This window comes from Alternaria alternata, assembly GCF_001642055.1.
Source record: "Alternaria alternata strain SRC1lrK2f unplaced genomic scaffold CC77scaffold_15, whole genome shotgun sequence".
In the NCBI taxonomy this organism is placed as follows: Eukaryota; Fungi; Ascomycota; class Dothideomycetes; order Pleosporales; family Pleosporaceae; genus Alternaria; species Alternaria alternata.
In genome coordinates this window covers 151,837-167,064 of record NW_017306204.1, presented here as the reverse complement: position 1 = coordinate 167,064, position 15,228 = coordinate 151,837, and the positions used below count along the sequence as shown (strand labels likewise).

General features: G+C 50.3%; 5 protein-coding genes across 5 annotated transcripts; 1 reads left to right on the top strand and 4 right to left on the bottom strand.

Moving 5' to 3' along the window:
* Positions 1-324: 324 nt before the first annotated feature.
* On the bottom strand, positions 325-1,569 carry CC77DRAFT_992760 (oxidoreductase-like protein). Its single transcript, XM_018536391.1, has 2 exons — positions 1,430-1,569; positions 325-1,376 (listed from the first exon to the last, which is right to left on the bottom strand). The coding sequence occupies exons 1-2, from the start codon at positions 1,464-1,466 to the stop codon at positions 508-510; spliced, it is 906 nt and encodes a 301-aa protein (XP_018383881.1). The 5' UTR covers positions 1,467-1,569; the 3' UTR covers positions 325-507.
* A 195-nt stretch (positions 1,570-1,764) lies between these two features.
* On the bottom strand, positions 1,765-3,485 carry CC77DRAFT_1010416 (FAD/NAD(P)-binding domain-containing protein; the record flags this gene model as incomplete). Its single annotated transcript, XM_018523649.1, has 2 exons — positions 1,765-3,329; positions 3,380-3,485. The coding sequence occupies 2 exons, from the start codon at positions 3,483-3,485 to the stop codon at positions 1,765-1,767; spliced, it is 1,671 nt and encodes a 556-aa protein (XP_018383880.1).
* Positions 3,486-5,086: 1,601 nt separating this feature from the next.
* CC77DRAFT_1041857 (cyclohexanone 1,2-monooxygenase) lies at positions 5,087-7,145 on the bottom strand. The gene is made up of 4 exons (XM_018527248.1): positions 7,078-7,145; positions 6,938-7,026; positions 6,759-6,877; positions 5,087-6,708 (listed from the first exon to the last, which is right to left on the bottom strand). The coding sequence occupies exons 1-4, from the start codon at positions 7,100-7,102 to the stop codon at positions 5,121-5,123; spliced, it is 1,821 nt and encodes a 606-aa protein (XP_018383879.1). The 5' UTR covers positions 7,103-7,145; the 3' UTR covers positions 5,087-5,120.
* A 1,639-nt stretch (positions 7,146-8,784) lies between these two features.
* Positions 8,785-10,035, bottom strand: CC77DRAFT_191434 (hypothetical protein). The gene is made up of 2 exons (XM_018530556.1): positions 9,889-10,035; positions 8,785-9,807 (listed from the first exon to the last, which is right to left on the bottom strand). The coding sequence occupies exon 2, from the start codon at positions 9,666-9,668 to the stop codon at positions 8,937-8,939; it is 732 nt and encodes a 243-aa protein (XP_018383878.1). The 5' UTR covers positions 9,669-9,807; positions 9,889-10,035; the 3' UTR covers positions 8,785-8,936.
* An 816-nt stretch (positions 10,036-10,851) lies between these two features.
* Positions 10,852-13,533, top strand: CC77DRAFT_1063122 (hypothetical protein; the record flags this gene model as incomplete). Its single annotated transcript, XM_018528601.1, has 1 exon — positions 10,852-13,533. The coding sequence occupies one exon, from the start codon at positions 10,852-10,854 to the stop codon at positions 13,531-13,533; it is 2,682 nt and encodes an 893-aa protein (XP_018383877.1).
* Between the last annotated feature and the right edge of the window lie 1,695 nt (positions 13,534-15,228).

Below are 15,228 nucleotides of genomic sequence, written 5' to 3'. Positions count from 1 at the left end.
TAGCTGACGACGCGACTTCTAGCATCTCTTTGAGCCTACATCACGTCGGAGATAGCAGCGATGTAACCATCTTTTGCACTAATTGGTGGGATGCGCTGTGGTTACCGGGTACCTTTCCATCGAGCGTCGCAGTAAAAGAGACGGGAAGATCGCCGGCGCGCATCGCATCTTCAATCATGGCGGGAAGCAGATCCACCACGTGGTGAGCTTGCACGGCAGGGCAAAGCCGTAACAAGCGGGCACAGCACGTGCAAAACCACTGCAAAAAGAATACACGCTTGCATCTATCATACGCCAGCTACTCATGATTTCCAAGAAGCCGAACACCAGTATTCGCTACGTACGAATAAGAGGACACAAACCTCTATCAGAAATTTTATTGCTTCTTCCAAGAACCACACTTTTCCTACAACCGCTTTTGCTTTTAGGCTTGTAACAAAATCTCCTTTGACGTACTTATCTGACGTATCCAGCCAGCATCTCACTAACACTTGCCTAATGGGGCAGCTATACATCAACAGCCAACCGCATTTTCAACAAATCCCCCTTAATAATCTCCCCTTTCTTCTTTTCCAACTCCTCCATGTCCCAGCACGCACTAACATACCTTCCACTCAACCACTCCCTTCTCTCACTTCCTAACCAAGCCAATGTGTCCGCTCCCAATTCTGGTGTATCAACAAGCCATTCATGCATATGCCCCGGCATTTTCAAAGCAAGTTCTGTTTGCACGCCGCCAGGATGCACAGCAATAGCTACCATGCCGTCTTTCCCCTCACCATGGTCCTGGGCAATGAACTCTGTGAGGCGCAAAGAAGCTAGTTTCGCTGGTCCGTAGGATGAACTTTGCGGAACGATCATGAGAGCGCCGATGGATGTAAGGTTTATGATGATTTTGGAGCCAGCGAGGAGTAGAGACCAACATGCGCGGGTCACGAGATAAGGGCCTTTAACACTGACCTCGTAGTCGCTCCACCAGGCTTCCGGGTCAGATTCTGGAATGCCGGCGAAGGGCGTGAGACTTCCTGCATTGTTGATAAGAACATCAAGTCTTCCATCAAACTTCTCGGCCACTTCTTTCACTGCAGCATCTACGCTGTCTTTACTGGTGACATCGAGGCTCAAGGCCAAGACATGTGGTTGCGAATGACCTGCGTCTTTGGCTGCAGATTGAACTTCCAAGACGACGTCGGATAGCGAGGATCGCGCGCCGAGGGCTATGCAGGATGCACCTGCTCTTGCGTAGCTGATGGCCGTGGCGCGGCCGACGCCTTTGGAAGCACCAGTGATGAGAACATGTTTTCCCGAAAGGTTGGAATTGGTAGGGTTGATGTAAGAGTATGTGTCGTGACGCTCAGTCGGCGTGAATTTCATGCCTGGTGCCTCTTGGTAAGTTTGTTCGTAGAGAAGTACGGTGGGATTGAAGTACCATTCGAGGCGTGCTTTTCGCCAGAGTCATTAGACATGATGGTGCTTTGTTTTTGAGGGACAGAGTACAAGCCCTTGCAGATATCTGAGTAATAAATTCAATGATGGGGAAATAGCATTTGCAAAGGCGTGGTTGGTAATGTGAGGCGGGCCGTGGCATGACGTAACGCGGATCCACATCCGGTATGGTAAACGTCCGGTACTAGGATCACGGCAGTATACAAGTGGCCTATCGAAAATATATGTTCGGCAATGGCAACACAACGTGAGATTCATAGCTCCAATATGGGTGGGAAATCGTGAACTGAATTGAAATTACTCTTATATACCATGCGCTTACTTGCCCAACGCTAATATCCTCTCCACTGCTCTCTCTGCCGCAATCATAACACCCATGACCGGGTTGGTAGTAAGAGGCGGCACAATACTTGCATCGATCACGAACAGGTTCTGCATACCAATCACCTTCGTGTTCGCATCAACACATGATTCCATCCTGCAACTGCTGCTCCAATGCTGCACATTGCCACGAGTATAAGCACTTGGCGTGGTCAACCAGGTTGAAATCTGCTCAAGCGTGGAGTTTTTCGCAATGTTGAGTGGTGTGAGGGTATGAGGAAGAGCTTGGAAGATGTTGTGAACGAATGTGGCGATTGCTGCTGCGTCGCGGGGGTCGGAGTAGAAATTTGAGTTCGGAAGGGCGATACCCCTGGCGTCCAAGTTCACTCGACCGACAGATCGGAGACCAGAGGTACCGTAGACGTTGAGTGTGATGGTACCGTTTTCCAAAAGGTCCATCGCACCAGCAGAGTCAATAGTGCCTTGGCAACCCACTACATCATCGCCCTGCTCGATGTAATCCCAAAACGCGCTCGTTTGAGAAGCAAATGTATAGGGTCCTGAGCGGTTGTTGAGATACAGCTCAACGTCAGACGGCGGTGGGTTTGAGTAGCTATAGCTGTATGACGCGATTTCGTCGGAATACAGCTCGATAAAGGTGTTTGGGTTGTCGAAGACGCCATTGCCGACAGCGGTATTGTTGATCCACTCTTGAGAAGGAACGGTGACGTGACCATTTTTAGAGAGGTTCTTCAAAGTCTCTGCTTCGCCTATACCCGACCACATCAACAGTTGAGGACTGAGAAGTGCGCCGGCGGAAGAGATGACCATTCCGCCCTTCTTGATGCAGATACTGTGTGAACTGGATGCACCATTGGTCTGAACGTCGACACCGGTTGCTACACCGCCATCTCGACGGACGCGCAACACCTTGGTGCCAGTCTGGAAAGAGAAGTTCGTTCTGTTCAGCGCAGATTGAAGATACGTCTTCACTGGCCCGCTCCTTTGGCCATTCTCATAGTACCAGATGGGATGTCCGAACACCTTCGTCTTGTTATGGTTCTCGATACCGTCATTCAGGCCAACATCCGCATACCCTGCGCCATCAACAAGCCATCGCTTCGCAGCCTCGTAGCCGCTCTGCAGATACCGCTTGCCGTCCTGCGATGGGCTGTCTGTACTCGGCTGTTTTGTCCTGACCTTTTTAATCGCGGATTGCATGTCGGCGTCCTTCCAGCCATCTGGGAAATAGCGGTTCCAATCACTCGCGGGCGGCTGGAAGAACAGTCCAGCGTTGATTGCGGAGTTACCACCGACAGTGCATCCTTGGAAAGCGTTGACCACATCTGATGCGCAGGTCAGGTTGCCCTCACCCGAGTTCGAGAAGATTGATTTGTACAGTCCCGGCACATCAACTCGGCTGAGTTCAGTCCCGTTCAACCATTCCGGGCGAGCACGACCGCCGGTTACGTAGTACGATGGGCCACCTTGCTCTAGGAGTAGAGTCTTCTTGCCAGCTTCGCTCATACGGTCTGCTGTGACGATACCTGCTGGACCAGAACCTGGAGATATTAACCTTGGAGTCGGGCCGTGGATGCAGATGCGAACTTACCGACGACAATGACGTCCCATTCACCACCAGCACAAGTCTCTGCCGCAGCATAGCTGGTGAGAACAGCCACTGGCAACAAAGTCTTCAACATATAAGATGCTACCATGATGCCGTTCGGAATCTGGGGATTAGAGGTGCTTTGGTCACAGTTCGAGAGGCTGTGGCTCCTGACCGCTAGCAGGCTGAAGGGCTTGCTTTAAGCACCTCATCTCACCTCGATCATCTAGCATGTACGCTTACTTTAGCCGCCAATTCTAAAGCACGGTGATGTACAAGTACCACCATACTAAGCAAATTTGCATGTTGAAGCTGGAAGCCGACATCACCGAACACGAAGAGGTATGACGCCGCTTACGAGATGGTACGTGCGTGGTGCTAGCCCATCGCCCAGACGCGGGCACTTTCCCTCATCGCACGCGCTACAGGGGCTTGGATCGTACGCCGGTCGATACCAGTGGGGAATTTGAAAATCGGAGCGTTGGTGCTGCGGCTGCGTGGCGGTCGTTGCATGGTTATTTTGGGATTTAGGGCGAGCTGGAGATGTGGCGATGAGGGGTCGGGTACCAAACCTAAGCGGAAGGCGCGGCTGAAGTTGCGACTTTGCGTCAGTCACCCAGTTCTCAACCAGAGTACTTTGTTTTTAGATTCCTCCTAGGCTTCACAGCAAAGATGACGGAGTTATGTGGGAAAGCTTGAGAAGCTTGTTGCGCGATGTTACGGAACTTGCCCGCTCGGGCCGCCTGGGAGCACCGGTAGTGGACTCTTCGTATGAGGCAAGGGTTTTGAAGTGGCACGCGCACGGCGTCGCCACATGAACTGGAACACTGGAGGCTCAAGAATAGTACCGACACATTACCGGTACCGTTTTTCTCTTCTGGCTTGATCATCGTCAAGACCAGTCACTGTGGCATTAAGCTGTTCAACAATAAGTTTACAACGTACCTCGCAGGTTCGCCAGACACCTAGCTTCGTTAAACACTCTACTAAGGCCTGTTGTGAAGGCTATCCTTAGACGACCTAGGGATTGTTTCTCGAGAACGAGTGAATGTGATGGACATGAGTGTTGTACTAACGCGATTGGTACGTCGATGTAATAGCACGGGGTTTTGAGAATCAAGTACTAATCCTTAGATTGAACACAAAGTTGAGTACAGTGAGCTATAGGAGCTCATTGCCTAACACTACATACTAATGAGTACCTTCCTAATCAGTGCTGCTTGTTTGTGCCAAGAGCACTGAGCACTAGGTAGTCATACAGTTTGCTCGGTGTTGCTCAATCATGCCAGCATTGGGCGATCACCTGACTGTTGACAGCCACCGGGTCAATGTCTTTGGACACCCCGATGACTCGCGAACCTCATGGTTTCGGATTTCTCCGTCTGATTGCGACAGGTCGCTAGTGCAACAGGCGATACGGTACGCAACTTGATAATAGAAAGCATTTAGTGAGACAAGACGAAAAGATTTGGCGTGGCAAAAGACGAAGTATCATATCACTACCTCGAAGAGAGAAACTGAACATCTCTTTAGAGCAAAGCACTTATACCTACTACAATAAAGCCTGCTAAGACCTTCTTAGACATAGATAAGGAATCTAGAAGTCTACAATACTATTAATCTTTCTAGAATTTCTTCTTAGAAGCTAAGGTAGGCGGTAAGCTAGGGCATGTTGTTCCATACTCGTTTGATTTTTCTATTGTATACGGTGATATCTTCATACTCAGCCTTTTCTTAGATGTTCTTATCCCACTAGCTTAACAGTAAAACTTCTAAGGCTTCCAGCTGCTATATAAGCTTCTATCCTCTCTTGGAAGTCCACAGGTCCAGAGCCCCATGGTGCGTTCTTCGCAACAAAAGTCTTGTCATCCATCGATTCCGTCTGCAAAGCAGCGCCCTCGAGAGTGTACCAACCCGGCGTGCACTGCAGTAGCGCACCAAAAAATGCTGCTCTCTTCGCGACCTCGTTGCTCCATTCTTCTGCTCCCTCTTCTGAAGCCTCAACAACCACCTTTTGTCCTGGTTCTGCTTGCTCATAGGCTTTCTTGATGACGTGCGCAATCAATTTCGCATCGACCTCAAGCATGGATGTGAAGTTGTATGAGGAACCACTTCCTCGCCCGAGGCGACCCAGGAGATTCGGAAACTTAGGCATCGCCACGCCAAACAAAACATTGCTGTCTTCTTCTTTCCAGTAGTCGGATACAGATACGCCGTTTCGCCCCAGTAGAAGGCCATCTATCTTCTCAGCAGGATCTAAAAAGTTGGTGACTACGAAGCCGGTTGCCAAGACGACGACATCGATTTCGTACTCATTACCCTCGAATATGATGCCGTTCTCTGAGAATTCGTCGAGACCTCTTCCATTGGTATCGATTAGTGTCACGTTTGGTTTATTGAAGGACTGAAGATAGTCGTCGTTGAACGCTGGACGTTTGCACCAACTGCCGTACCAAGGCTTCAACTTCTCTGCGACTTCCTTGTTCTCGACTTCTTTTTCCACGTGTTTCCGCAAGAATTCGGTGCGAGGGTAGTCTATCTCATGAAGCGCTTTGATATGGTCCAGCATCTGATCGGAAGTGACAGTCATATCTCGCGATCCAAGGAATCCGCAAAGGGCCGGGGCCTGAGTCCAACCATCCTGGATCAAATCGGGTCCTTGTCCACTCGTGCTGTTCGACATGTATGCGTTCAGATTGGTCCTGCGCTTATGCTGCCACCCCTTCTCACCTGCAACGTTTTCCCATTCCTTCTCCACAGTCGATTTTTGGTTGCGTGGTCCAACGTACGTTGGCGTTCTCTGAATGACGTACACATGAGCAGCCCATTCGGCTAACTCAGGAACAACCTGGACAGCTGTTGCGCCAATTCCCACAACAGCAACACGCTTTCCCTTTAGATTTGTTAGGTCTGGCTTCGACTGAGACCCGCCTGTGTAGTTGTAGTCCCAACGGGATGTATGGAATGCATGTTTATGCTCGCTAAACACCTTCCAACCAGGAAGCTTTGGGATCTTGGGAAAAGCAAGAAATCCTGCGGCAACGAAAACGAAGTCGGCGTATACAGTAAGGCTTTCTGACTCTGGGGTTTTTCCTGTAGTACGCGTCATCCTTACGGTCCAGTGTTTCAGGTCGTCATCCCAAACTTGAGAGTCGACCTTTGTACAAAATTGACCTGACATTCCGTAATGGGACGCAGCTCGCTCGATCTGATTCCTTATCTCAGCACCATAGGAGTATTTATGCTTCGGCATATACCCTGTTTCTTCGAGAAAGGGGAGATAACAGTAGCCTTCAACATCGCACATCAGTCCTGGATAGCGATTCCAGTACCTTCCATGATCAACGTTTGAATAAGCCTAAACGGAGAGAATGTGACCTACCAAGTACCACCAAATCTCCCGGCGACGTCAACGAGGACAATGTCTTTGCTGCTGAATCCCGCCTCAATCAATCGGCCTGCGTAATGGAGACCGTTCAGACCAGCGCCGGTGATAAGAAACTTGATACTATCGCCATCTTTAAGCGGAGGGTTTGTAATGCGAGGATCATTTTAATCCACCCATGGATCTTTAGCAAGATTGCGCAACTCCTGTTCTCGAAAATTGGCATACTGTGCCAAGCCATCTTTCTTGAGACGCTTGTCACGTTCTTTCTCGTATCATTCAAACAACGCCTGTCCGGCCGCCATCTGTTCGTTACCTGCTGAGACGTGTGATTGGGTCATTTCGGCACGGCCTGATCGACGAACACAACCAGTTACTTGCGTGGATGGTTAAGATAAAGATCTATGGTGTAGCTTTTGGATGTTTCGTTTGTGAAGGAGAATAACCTAATGTCGGACAACGCTCCAACTTTATATAGATTATATAACAAGAAATTATAGTGCTATTCTCTAGGCATCCCAAAGATCGGCCCGAGCCGTGAGCAATGCATGTTTGCAATGCCTTGCTTATTGGAGCTGATTAGATATTGGGAGAACTACATTCTGGTTGTTTGTACATAGATTAATAAGCCAACCGGACGGTTTATTCGTGACAGTAGATACAACTCAGTTTGAGCTGACGAACGAAGCTTTATTTTGATTATGACTAGGTTGACAAAAATCTAGTTATGAGTCTCATCCATCAGTTCGACTGTTGCCTTGTGAAATAAAGCGCACATCTTAACGTATCTCTTCAAGACTATACCTTCATCTAGCTAGTCCAATGTATTTCGCCTACTGAATTCGTAGATGGATATCATGACTGCCTCGTTGGCGCACTTGTAGTTAGAGGCAAGTGGAAACGAAACAAAAGCATAGATATTACAGCTTGGCATAAGTAACGGCCGTAAGCTAGTCCAATTACTGTAGAGAATGTCTCTAGGTTTTGACGGACGAAAACTCTGGATTACTCAACAGCATATGTAAGCGGAAGTATGGAATGAATTGGCAGGATACCTGGACGAATAACGTTTGCATTCTGAAGACACTTGAGTTAAGTGTAGTAGTAATTTTCGCACCAGAATAGTAATAAGTTTCTTGCCAATTTTTACTTCGCACTAATGGTTCTATCCACCATGTATTCTTAGTTAATGTCACGGTGTTCCAAAGCTATAGGCGGGTGGGCTACCAAAGTCCCTCTAGGCTCCTGTTGGATTGAATTGGCTACGATTACGTGCTATAGATATATCATCCTTACCAGACTCTTGATAGTACCTCAGGAGTCATCTTAATAAGAGTTAATACTAAAATGTCAGTGCCTGCCCAAATACTCTTCACATGCAATCATTAAGAATAGGCTGTAGCGAGCAGTCTTGCTCTTCACACGCGTCTACATACTCAAGAATGAATATTATCCATGAAGGCTAAAGAGTCTCTTATGTCTTTTTATCTTTAAGGTCTATCTATTATGCACATGAGAAGCTAGCCCAGTGCGATTCACCAACCACACTCTACTACCTTGAAGCTGTGTCCTGAGCTCTATCTGCTGATCCAGAAAGCTCTTAATTGTATCCTGCATGTTTCTGAACTTGAGGCCCATAATTTCCTGTGCTCTCTGCGTGTGCATCTTGGGTGGCTGGTCGAACGGCCTTTCCGGCTTAATACCAAGAGCTGAATAAGTATGCCTAGCAAAGTTCGCAACACTACCCCATGTCCATCAGTCTTCCGGGCTACCACTAGGATAAACTTCTCGACTTCGCTAGTGGGCCCGGCTTTGGCATCCAGAGCTTTGAGATGTGCGCAAGCAACATTGCGGACGTCAACTACGACCATGCATATGAGGGGCCTGGGCTAACGCAGGTGATTTAAATAACGGCAACAAAGAACGTATGAACATGAAAACCCATTGTCGGCGGCAGGAAATACGATATGATGAATTGCAAGAAGAGGGTAAAAGAGTTGGAGACATTCAAGGCCAAGCACGCCGAGCATTGTCAGGCAGTGACGTTGAAGCTAGGTCTATGTGCTTGAGGTTATGGGTAGGATGCAATGGAGTGAGAGAAATCACCCTGTATGAATATCAGGGGCTAAGCTGACAGATCTGCATTGATGTTTTTTTTTGACGAGAAAGACTTAATCAGAATCCACCGAGACCATCGTCGCTGTCTTCGTAATCATAAGACCAGTCACGATCCGCGCCTCTCTCCTCCCGCTTCTGTGATATCCCCGCCAAAGCCCTCCATTCTTGTTCTTCCACCACTTTACCTAATCCTATGGAGAGCTGTAAATCATCCGCCTCGTCATCGTCAATTAAATGGTAGCTCCAAATGTAGTCCACATCCGAAATACAATGCGGCTCATTGACAGCACCTACACGGCACCTAACTTTCAGCAGCTGTACCGCGAGGATTGTCTCCGAAGGTTCTGATTTGGTAGGCGAAGAAGGTGAGGCCATGTTAGATGCCGAATCTACCCGTCGAAATGGAAGGTGGAGTTGTGGTTGCGGGGTTGAAGCTGCCTCGGTTATGGGTCCGTGTGGCATAGCCGCACGCTTATGACAAGGAGATTTGGATGTTTGAAGTCCGGTGACGAAGTAAATTGGCTTCTGTTGTTGTGACATCTTGCGGAGGAAGGCTTGTGTTGTGGGCTCATGACGCAGGTTGTCGAAAACCTGCGATGGTTCATCGATAGTAACATGGGTTGTGGCGTGAGCGTCTTCGTCTTTCGACTGGGTTGATAATTGTCGTGAATCAGGGGATTTGTGGAGCTTCAGAGAGCTGGAAGAAGGATTCAGAGGATTGGTGAGGAGTTGTCCGAGCGTGACGGACTCTGATGGCAAAGGTGCTGGGAGGCTGAGTAGACGAGACATGTTCGATGTTGATCTGTGTTTAGATGGGAAGCAGTCTTTGCAACGATATAAAACTTCAGGAAACGGTACTCAAGACAAAGGTGAGGGAATAAAAATGGTCAAGGATGACGACTGGGTCGGCCCGGCTGCGAAGATATATCTTGAAGTTGTGGACTTAGCTCACCGTTTACCAATTACGCAATAGCAAGCATGATGATGCTGGTGCGTTGGCCGACCATACCTCTGCTTGATGCTGGGTTTATGTGACGATTGTCATTCGTTGTTAGACTGTCGGTCATACGGGAGGTGATGATCGGCCTCGTTGCGAGCATATAGCTCGGTTACCAAAGGGTTATGAGACCTGGAGCTCGCTCCACAAAGGGTTTTGTTACTTAATTGGCTGATAAAGCCCGCAGACTCGCGAATGCGTTACTAAAGGTGCGACCGGATTTGTGGTCTGATGGGGATCGGCTGACTTGTTCCTGAGCTGTTCGCAAACCCTGATCCGACCTCGGGAGGTTAGGCGATATGCATCAACGGGAAGACGCGGAGCCGCATGGCAAACTCTTGTCTACTTCTTCAGAGACTGCTGTGCAAGTACACCACCCTGCTCAGATGCCTTGAATGAAGAGGGACATGTTGAGGAGAGCTAGGTGCATCCCGGGCGTCGGTTCAAGCGCTGAATTCTCGATGCGACGTGGAGTCGGCCAGCACCGGACAAAGGGATGCTAGCTAGCACGTTGGGAGTGCGTTATCAACATGCGAGAGATAACATACGACTGAGATTGAGATTGCAGACAATGTATCGTGGGAGCCGCTGCCTCGGGACAAGGCACACGATCAGGAGGGGTATGTTGTCATGTGAAGTGGCGTCGTGGCGGCGTGGCGCGTGTCGCGTGGCTGGGCAAACAAGATCGACGCCCTTTGACGTGACGTTGGTCATTGTCATTAAGAGCGTCGCGCTTGCCGTCATTACACCGTTGCGACTACACTTGACCGTCTCTCGTCCGTTGGAGATGATGGAGAAATGAAGCTGGGCCGCGTAGGTGGGATGGATAGGCATGGCTGTCGCTGCTTCCGGCAGCGGGCGGAAAGCTGACACTGCCACACTACGGAGCAGCAAGTACCGCAGACATGGCAGGCCAACCTCGGGGCCACTTTTGCAGCCCATACACCTATCTTCTATTATTACAGCCAGATTGCCATGGCAGAGACGTCTGCAGCCTCTACTACACATGCACGTCGCCAGAGTGCCCTTGCCGACATCCAATTCGCATCTATCGTTGACGATGACCTCACACCGTCCGAGGACGAATCGCCCGAGGAAAGGGCGTTCGAGCTCGAGACAGCACAGTCAGCAATTGGAGTCAGCATAGGAAGGCAGCAGACGCGTCTGACTTCGCCCAAAACGCCGGCAGCGGAAAAGGCTGCAGCCCTCGATGAGACCGAAGATGGCGCCTTTTTCGACGGCTGGCAAGAAGCTACCGATTCGACGCCGGAACTGAAAAAAGCGATACCAGCCACCGAGCCCACCGGACATGTACAAACGGCTGATGTGAGGCCGAAACCGACGCAAACATCGAGCAATGACGACCGCGAGCGACAATCCGACCCTCGAACGAGACTGCCCTCGCCCTGGCGAGCAGGCCCCAAGACATTTCAGAAGGACAAGGCAGGCGACCACCGATCCATACTCCGCGATCACCTACAGAGCGGGCGGCGACGGGCATCGTCAAGTGGCTCCATGGGGGATACGATGCGCAAATTCATGCCCTTCAGCCTTCCCACGTCCATCACCAAGACCTACAAGGACCTCCACTTTTCCCTCCCGAGTTTGTCAGCATTGTCGCTCGATTCTGAGAAGCCGCGCACCTTTGACCGACGGAGGAGAGACACGTTTGCTAGCGGTGTATCACCTCGGGACATACCACAGCGAGACGGCGCCAATCACTCCACACCGGGAGAGTCCAGGAGCGCATCAAGGAATCTCGTTGAGGTGCCACAACAACCCAGTACCGCCCCAATTCCTCAGCGCGAGTTTAGCGACGACAGCACTTCCACCATCGCCCCATCGCCCCAGATATTGAGCGAACGACCGACGCCCAAGTTACGGCGGTCCAATTCCGAGGGTTCCTTGCTCGTATACCGCACACGATCTTTTGCATCTTCTCTCGGCGACGACACGCGCTTCGAAAGTGTCCAAGAGCAGGTCAACAGTAGGCTGAAGGCCCTTCGAGACAGCTGGGCAGACTCCAATTTCAAACTGCCTAGCCCCTCATTTCCAAACTTCAACTTAGCGTCTAGTACCGAAATGTTCAGGAACCGCAACGCCAGTACCACATCCAAACCACGCGAGACCGACGATATTGCCTCGCAAAAAGCCAACCCCCGCACAAGCGTGCCTGCACCGGGCTCGCGTCGCGACTCGATAAGGAGGAAGCGTTTACCATCAAAGGGTGGAGACGCCGACACTGAGTCGCATCCGTACTTCACACAAGCTCTGCAGGAGCTCGAGGGTGACTTGGTCATCCTGGGAGGTTATCGGGGGTCCGTCCTGCGCTCGGCAGAACCGCCCCATCGGCAGCTTTGGGTGCCTATAAAAGTCGGACTGAACCTACGTAAAGTAGACTTGGAGGTGCCTCTAGATCCAGATGCGGACGAGCGCATGGAGGAGAGCATCATACCAAGTGGCATGCTGACCCATATTGGCCCTGTCGACATCGCCAAGCGTCTTTTCAAGCGTCTGAATGCCTGTGACAACGTAAGAGACGGTAAGCTTAGGGTCCACAACTACGGTTATGACTGGCGGCTCTCCCCGCACTTCCTGAGCCGGCGTATGATACAGTTTCTAGAGTCACTACCCTGCAATCAGCCAGGTGTTCCTCTTGAGAAGCGAGGTGCCATCGTTGTCGCGCACTCACTGGGAGGCTTGATCACACGTCATGTTATCAATCAGCGTCCGGATCTAGTAGCTGGTGTCGTATATGCTGGTGTGCCTCAACGCTGCGTGAATATCCTTGGCCCATTCCGTAATGGCGACGACGTCCTCTTTTCTTCACGCGTGCTCACAGCACAAGTAAACTTCAGTATCAGAACGTCTTTCGCTCTTCTGCCTCTAGACGGAAAGTGCTTCATCAACAAGCGCACCAAGGAAGAGTACCCTGTAGACTTTTTTGACGTTAATACATGGAAAGAACACCGCCTTTCTCCGTGCATAGCAGCGCCCTTGCCTCGCCCTGAGCAACCTAAAGATAGCAACTTCAGCGTTAGTGGCCTGATGAATGCTGTCTCCTCAGCACTGCCCACCTTTCCCGCTCGCAAAAGTAGTACTGCGAGGGATGCCGCCGACGTAGCTCGTAACGCCGCCAACAACGTTACAGAAGGAAGCGTGGAGCAAGCAGGCATGGGCCCGCAAATGGGCCATGAACATAACATCGAGACATCCAAAGAACCGAACCCCGCAACCGACGTCACAATTCCTTACGACAAAGCAATACATTATCTTACAAGAACACTCGCCGAAATCAAGGCTTTCAAACAGGAACTCGACCACCGACCCGAACACACATCATCAAACTCGTATCCACCCATCGCGCTCATCTACGGCAAGTCCACGCCGACAGTCTACGGCGCGAAGGTAGAGAGTCGGGAAGCTATCAAACGCGCGGATGTATATGATGAGCTTGCATTTGCGAGTGGTGACGGTGTTGTACTCGCTCGTGCAGCCATGGTGCCTAAGGGGTACAGTGTCGTTAGAGGCGGTGTCGTATCTAGCGACCGTGGGCACGTTACGCTTTTGGGGGATTTAGAAGCTGTAGGGCGGTGTCTTCATGCTGTTATTTTGGCGAGGCGGAGCGGGGTCGGACTAGGACCTGGAGCGCGATGAGAATCTGTGGACGTCTCCATATTTTACCTACAATTCACAAGCTTCGATCAACCCAGCTGTGCGCTATTCATCGTTCTTTTCTAGGCTACAAAGTTTCACAATTTCCGGCTATTTCATCACTTTGGGGGCATCAGACTAATCAAAGTGAATTGTGAAGCGGGTCAGCCACAACATAACTGTTTCGATATTGTGGCGACAAAGTGTTCCTGAGCGTCCGTAGACAGATCTGAGTGACCTGGAAATCCTACATGAGCTAGAAGCTGTACGGAAATAATTGCACGGACTCAGGTGCAGCAAAGAACGCAATCGGAATAGCGTTTGTTCTGTTGTGCTTCCATCGGCCCTTCTCTCGGTATTATTCACCCGGTTATGGAGATTCGTGTTGTCATCGGTCAGCGTACGTGAGGCCGGAGCGGCTATAGGCGACGAATCGGTACGGGCCATAGTGGCATTCGGAGGTTGAGTTCGATCGAAGTCGTATTTCGATGATAGGCATGTGCCACCGTGTGGGCACCTATCCCTATCTGGCCAACCGTTTATGGAACATCGTCTCGCGTCTTTCCCATTTGAACCCTGGGTCAACTTCAACACTGAAGCTTTGAGATGGCCCTAAATTGGCGAAGGTCTGTGATAATCTTGCTCTGCTGTTGGCTACTACAGAAGTCTGAAGCGACTGCAACTTGACTTTATTTGTAGACTGGGTACAGATTACGTTGGAAGGTATCGCTATGAACACATCTATAGATTAGTGCTCGATATCGTTTTCTCCTGTATAAATGAGAAGCGTCGAATATACTTCCTAGGTTCAGATGATCTTGGTGTTGGGTACATTCGATTGCACAATATTTGTCGTGAGTACTCTGAGGAGTGATGAACGTAGGATCAAGTTTGAAGCAACGAACGGATCATTCTCGCAACGACGAGAACCGACTACAAGAGATGGCGGCGCCTTGCCGTGAGTGCTTATGCTCATGCCCATGACATAGAGTGGTAATATTGGTGATGACGCTCCAGGGGAGGCATTGTTGAGCCACGATTTCCATTATGTCTGTGTAACTACAAACCCACGGAATAGCAAGAATCTATTGTCAAGAAGCAGCTGTTTTCCTACGAGAGGGCATAAAAGAGGTGTCATTTGAGCGTGCCCTCTCGCCACAGATTTACACAGTCTGGTCCGGACATCGTGCCATGCATGCATGGAAACGCTACGGAACTCCGTAGCGTCCTGAGGCGTGGATGCTATGTGACGAGACGTGAACAGGAGTGCACATCAGCCGGTGGGATTGACCTCCATGTGCCCAGCTGGTTTGTGGCGTCGAAAGAAGTCCTTCCAATTGTGGGTTAGTAGCCTTGGCGTGGTCAGCCTAGCTGGTACCGTACCCTGGTACTCCGCTAATCTCGTTGGGAACCTCCGTTTCCTCCATCGTCTTCGATCATGTCGCCAATCGCTCCATCTACTCCATCTGGTTCCAAGTAGCAGCAGCAGCCCTAACTGAGATCATTTCCATCCAAGTCAGGTTTGCTGCAGCGAAGCGAGGTTTCGGGCTCAGATTCTCTACGAAGTCGCGATCCTCCATCTAAGCGCGCGTATGCAGCTCTGACCATCACATCACATCACCATCCCATTCAACTGGGCGGTCAAGCGATGACACGCAGCGGGGATAAAAGTATGCTGTCGGGGATGCGGCACCAAAA